The sequence below is a fragment of the Echinops telfairi genome, unplaced genomic scaffold, assembly GCF_000313985.2.
Source record: "Echinops telfairi isolate 266 unplaced genomic scaffold, ASM31398v2 ScPeMD7_6;HRSCAF=24_0, whole genome shotgun sequence".
Taxonomy (NCBI): Eukaryota; Metazoa; Chordata; class Mammalia; order Afrosoricida; family Tenrecidae; genus Echinops; species Echinops telfairi.
Genome location: NW_022103902.1, coordinates 14,175,444 through 14,181,515, shown reverse-complemented (window position 1 = coordinate 14,181,515; position 6,072 = coordinate 14,175,444). Strand labels below are relative to the sequence as shown.

General features: G+C 43.1%; 1 protein-coding gene across 4 annotated transcripts in view; it reads left to right on the top strand.

Annotated features, from left to right (window-relative positions):
- The window catches only part of SPICE1 (spindle and centriole associated protein 1), a 58,106-nt gene that overhangs the window by 40,938 nt on the left and 11,096 nt on the right, over window positions 1-6,072 (top strand). For all 4 annotated transcript variants that reach the window (XM_045286184.1, XM_045286183.1, XM_045286182.1 and 1 more), the window contains one exon: window positions 4,276-4,426. In XM_045286184.1, coding sequence (XP_045142119.1) covers window positions 4,276-4,426 — 151 coding nt within the window. The remainder of the gene's footprint in view (window positions 1-4,275; window positions 4,427-6,072) is intronic.

Sequence of the window (6,072 nt, the reverse complement as noted above, 5' to 3'; positions counted from 1 at the left end):
CTACCTTACAAATCCAGCTAGACTGAAGCATGTACACTGGTACAGATAAGAGTTCTTGACACATGAAATCCAGGACAGATAAACCCCTCAGGAACAGTAATGGGAGTAGCGATACCATGAAGGTAGGAGGAAGGTTGGGGGGACGAGGGAGAAAGGGGGAACCAACTGCAATGATTGCCATGTAACTCCCTCCTCCAGGGGGAGGGGCAAACAGCAGAAACGTGGGTGAAGGGAGACAGCGGATGGTGTAAGAGATGAACATAATAATAATTTATAACTTATCAAAGGTTCACGAGGGTGGGAGGGTTGAGGACGGAGGGGCAAAAAGAGGAACTGATACCAAGGGCTCATATAGAAAGAAAATGTTCTGAAAATGATGATGGCAACATATGTATAAATGTGTACAATGCAATTTATGTATGGTTATTAGAGCTGTAAGAGCCCCCAATAAAATAATTTATTTTAAGAAAAAGAAAAGAATTCTATGCTCTTCAACTTGTGCTACATCAAAATGACAGTTTGACATCCTTGAGAGACTTCAAATCATATTCTTTTTCAATGTCCTTCGAGTTTGGGGAACCAAAAAGTGATGGGGCAAGATCAGGGCTGTAGGATGACTGGGGTAAGGTTTCTCAACACAGTTCTCATAGGTAAGCCCTTGCTGGTGCATTGTTGTGGTGGAAAACAATTCCTTGGTACAATTTCTCTGACCTTTTTCCTCGTCAGCGTAGTTTTCAGGTTTTTGTGTTTTTTTAACTTCTTCGTAATAAATTCCCACGATCATCTTGTGTCTTTCGAGAAAATCTGAGAAAATCTATCAAGATTAACTCTTGGCAATACCAAAATACAGTTACCAAAACCTGAGACGGTTGGTTTGAACTGCCATCCTTGTAGGTAATAGCTCTCTGTACCTAACCCACAGCATGACCAGGTTTCCTATTGCCCTCTGGATAGTATTGATAAATCTAAGCCTTGTCCCCAGTTATGATTCATCCTGTATAATTGTGTTCATTAATTTTGGTTTTGCTTAAGAGATTGATGGAAAGATGAGTTCTTTTAGCAAACTGTTCTTCCCACAATGCTTTTGGCACATACTGAATCAGAAGCTTGTGAGGCTAAGAGGTTTGCTTAAAATGCTAAGCCATGTGATATCTCAACTCTGGTTATTATGTTGAGATGAGATTACTAACAGCTACCTTTCTCTGTTCCTGGTGCCCTTAATGTCTCAAAGCACTCGAGGCCAGGAGAAATACTGAACCCTTCCATTTAAGTTTTGAGGTCCACCTAACTATATAAGTAGTTCTGTCTTAACAATGTAGGAACTGCTGGAAATAAACAATGCATATAAATGAAAATCAAAGTGATATTTTCATTTTACTCTTTAATAGTCTCAAACACCTAATGGAATATCTGTGCTTGTTAAGCATCACACAGCATCTCTCTAAGCTTAAAGTCACGTTGGACACCATCACTCACATTGCCTGTCCACACTGTTTTCCATTCACTCTTTGCCGTGTGGGAGCCTAGCTATGTGAAGATCTGTCATCAGCTAAAGGGATTGTGGAATGATCTAATATTGAAACCCTGAGCCCTCTTGAGCTAGTGATTTGCTAGTGCCCGACAGTGGTATATCGCTGTTTCCCTCGAAATGTTAAAGTGTCCTGTGGTGGCCCTGTGAGTTCCCTCTGACACTCCAACAGAGACGCAGACCACTAGGATTTGCTGATGGACAGGTGTGGGAGGAGAAGAGTCAAGGGTGATCCCCTCATTTTTGACCTGAACAATCAGGGAAGGTTTCAGGAGAACTTTGGTTTGGGACATTTTAATTTAAGAAGGCTCGTTGTGGTCTAGATGGATATAACTGTTAGATAAATGAGTGTAGATTTCAGGGAAAGAATTAGACTGATAGTATAAAATAAGTAGTATCCTTAAGTTAGCAATAGTATTTCTTCTTGCTGGCCTCAATTGATTTTTATCAGTTATCATTATATCTATGTCTGTATAGCTGGACCTTATGGCAGCGCCATATGTGACGGGTTGGAACTCCATCTGGGTCTCTTGCCCTGTGCTGTATGGAAGCACACTGCCAGGGTTTTCAGGGCTTTACCCAACATTATATATATGTTTTAAATTTTTATAAATTACAGTTTATAGGGCTTTCAGTTTATAAAATCTTTACGTGGACTCTCACTGCAAAATCTCTTGCCTCTACCATTATGTATTATATATAAATATATATTATAGTGTATATATATAGAGAGAGAAATATACATACATGCATACATATATTTATTGCAGTGGGAGTCAGTTAAAATCGTATCCATGTAAAGATTTTGTAAGTTGAAAGCCCTATGGAATTTTTTACTGAGGTAGCAATATACTTATTAATTAATAATGACCCATGGTTTATCTGACTGGTCCTCTGGTGTGAGAATTTATATTACTTCTGATTGTTCATTCTTATGCATAGCATTGTTTTCAAATTTAAGGTCTTAAATTTCTAGAGTATTTAAAGTAATATCAATCTAATCTATCCAAGCTACACTGAAGCCACTTGTGTAAAACAGACTAGGAATTGACAGAATACCAAGTGAACTGCTTCACCATGCTGATGATGCACTGGAAGCACTCACTTGCCTACGCCAAGAAATCTGGAAGACAAGTACCTGGCCAACTGATTGGTGAAGATCTGTATTTGTGCCTATTCCAAAGAGATAACCCAACAGAATGCTCAGATTACAGGACTGTCATTGCTCCCACGTGCAAGTAAAATTTTGTCAACTATTGTCAGCAAGGCATTTGTTCAATTATACAAGGCAGTTGCAGCAGTTTGTTGACAGGGAGCTGCCACAAATTCAAGCTGGATTCCAAAGAGGATGTGAATGAGGGATACGTTTGCTGGTTTCAGATGGAGCTTGCCTGAAAGCAGATAATACCAAAAAAAGGTTTTCATGTAATTTATTGACTGCTCAAAGGCATTAACTGTGTGGATCATAACAAACTGTGAGTAGCCTTGATAAAAATAGAAATTTCCAGAACATTGGGCTCACATGGAATCTATATGGACCAAGAAGGAGTATTTGAAATAGAACAAGGAGTACCACATGGTTTAAAATCAGGAAAAGTGTGCATCAGTCATGGTTGTATCCTCGCACCACCCTTATTCAATCTGTATGCTGAGCACATTATCTGAGAAGCTGAATTATATGAAGCAAAGTATGGCATCAGGGTTGGAAGAAGGCTTCTTAACAACCTGTGATATGCAGGTGACACAGCCTTGTTGCTGAAAGAGGAGGCCTTGAAGCACTTGCTGATGAAGACCGAGGACTTGCGCCTTCCGTATGGATTGCCACTCAGTGTAAAGAAAACCAAAATCATTGTGATGAACGGAGAAAAGATTGAAGATATCAAGGATTTCATCTTACTTGGATCCACAGTCATTGCTTATTGAAGCAGCAGTCAAGAGAGTCAACCATGTATTGCATTGGGTAAATGTGCTTTACAAGACCTCTGTAAAAGTGTTGACGAGCAAGGGTGTCACTCTGAGGACCAAGGTGTGCCTGCCTAAAGCATGGTATTTTCAACCACCTCATATGCTTGTGAAAGTTGGACATTGAATAAGGAAGACCAAGGAAGAATCTATACAATTGAATTTATGGTGCTGGTGAAGAATACTGAATATATCACGGACTGCCAGGAGAACAAATACATCTACTTTTGAAGAACAGCCAGAATGTTCCTTAGAAGAGAGGCTGGTGAGATTTTTGTCTCATTTATTCTGGACATGTTAACAGGTGGCATAGTGGGTTAAGCACAGGGCTGCTAACCATAAGGTCAGCAGTTCAAAATCACCAGCTTCTCTGAGGGAGAAAGACGATGTTTTCTACTCCACAGGGGCAGTTCTGTGCCCTACAGGGTCATTATGAGTCAGCATTTACTCACTGGATGGCAGTGAGTTTGGTTTGGTTTATCAGGAAAAACCAATCCCCAAGGAAGGATTGCATGCTTGAGAAAGTAGAAGGGCAGAGAAGAAGAGGGAGACCTTTAATGAGTTGGATTAACACGGGAGCCACAATGGGCTCAAACATAACAATTGTGAAAGTGGCACAGGCAGGGCAATGTTTTCTTCTGTTGTACGCGAGGTCGCCAAAAGTCAGGACTAACTTGACGGCTTCTAACAACGAACTTTATGCATTGTTTTCCTTTATATACACTTTGTTTTCCTGGTCATGCTTTGGCATCTGTTATGCTGGTAATGTTATTTCTTTCCTCTAGTCAAGACTTCAGCAGTACATGGTTACCACAGAGGAGCAGATTATATCACTCACACATGTCATTAAGAATTGCCCGGTGGTAAATCACAGCAGAGAAGAAATCCAGGCATCAGAAAGGGGGGTCATAAGCAGAAGAATTATGGACGATTCAGGTGAGTGTTGTGTTGTTTCTTACAATGTAAGAAAGTCTAAATAGCATGAATTTATTATCATGATTTAACACTCCTAGCACTTGAGTTAAAAATGCCCCTCCATAAATAACTGTCCCTAGAAAACATAGCAAATTTACCATTTCCACCGTTGAATAAATCCAACCTGGCTTAAATCACCACCAGCCAGGAAGTCGGTATGCGGAGTCGTCCTCTCTGACCTGGCAGCCCCCAGGGGCCTGTGGTCACTCAGAGCTCACAGTGGATGAAGCAGGCACAAGTCAGGACTGTGGGCAGTGGCAACTGGTAGGAAAACCACAGGTTTACAAGTGTCGGGCAGGTGAGGTACCACACAACGGTCTGGGCATCCTTGGCTGTTAAGTGGTTATGGTCTTGAGTGGTCCCTGCAGGGTGCACAGCTGTGACCTGCAGAGGAGAGTTGGTGGGAGAGCCACCTTTGAAGGCCCTCAGAGAGGGCCGGGCATCTCTTTCACATCCACGGATAGTGCTCTTTACTTCTGGGCTTCTGGTTCCTCCAGGTTCTGAGGGACACCTCCCTCCCCCAAGTAGCCCCTTTGGCTCCGTTGTCCCCCTGCTTAGCCTATGGGCATGTCATCCAGGCTTTCCCCTGGGCTAGTGGCCAGAACTCAGTCGGTATTTCACATGCCAGGCTTGTAAAGGTAGATGTGATCACCTCCACTGTTACAAATAATTTTATAAATCTTTACATTGGAGACTCACAGGGTGTAAGTAACTTGCTTATGGATATACAGCTCAAAAATGGTAAGGCCAAAAAAAACCAAAACAAAATTAAAAATGCTAAGGCCGGTGTGACTTCAAGGTTCTCTTTGGCTACTTTACATTCAAGTAGGCGAGACAAACAGGTGCCCAAAACATGCGGTACAAATTGGAGGGGGGCTGTTTCCAGAGACTCTATAGAATACGATGGGAGCTCAAAAGGAAAGAGTACACAATGATGATGCTACGTGGTGGGTGGATGAAGTACACTTCACACTGACAACTTCTGGCAAGATCTTAGCGAAAATGAGAAAGGGGGAACCAGACCAGTCACACCGGCAGCACACTGTGTGAGAGTCCGAGGAGAGTTAGAAAGCCAGGTCCACGAGCTGTAGAGGTGAGCAGACGGGCGGAGGCAGACAGGGACGTGGAGGCCAGTGGGGCGGGTGGGCCACCGGGCGGGCCACCCAGGGCTGTGCTCCTTGCTCTGTAAGCAGTCTAGTCCCCTGGAGTTTTAAGCAGAGAAGTTACAAATCTTAGGTTTCTTTTGGAAATAAAAGGCTGGTCACTGGGAAGGACTGGAGAGAGGGTAGTGGAGGCAGCCCAAGTCCTCTCAGCACGGCCCCTCCCTTTCTAGGTTGTTGAGAGAGCGGCCAACAACCTGGAGAGGTGCCAAGGGAACTGCTTTCATTTCTTCCCCCCTGCCCTGCCTTCCTCCCTGTACACCCATTTCTCCACCCAGCTGATAGATAACAACGGAGAAGCTGGGGGAACTGGTGAGAAATAAGACTGGCGTCTTATTCTGGGCATCGTGGGCTTTACTGGAGGAGCCTGATGGGTTTGCATTTCCAGCACAGGTTGTGATAAGGGATGCAGAGAAGGCTAAGACAGCTCAAGAGGAGGCTGGGAAA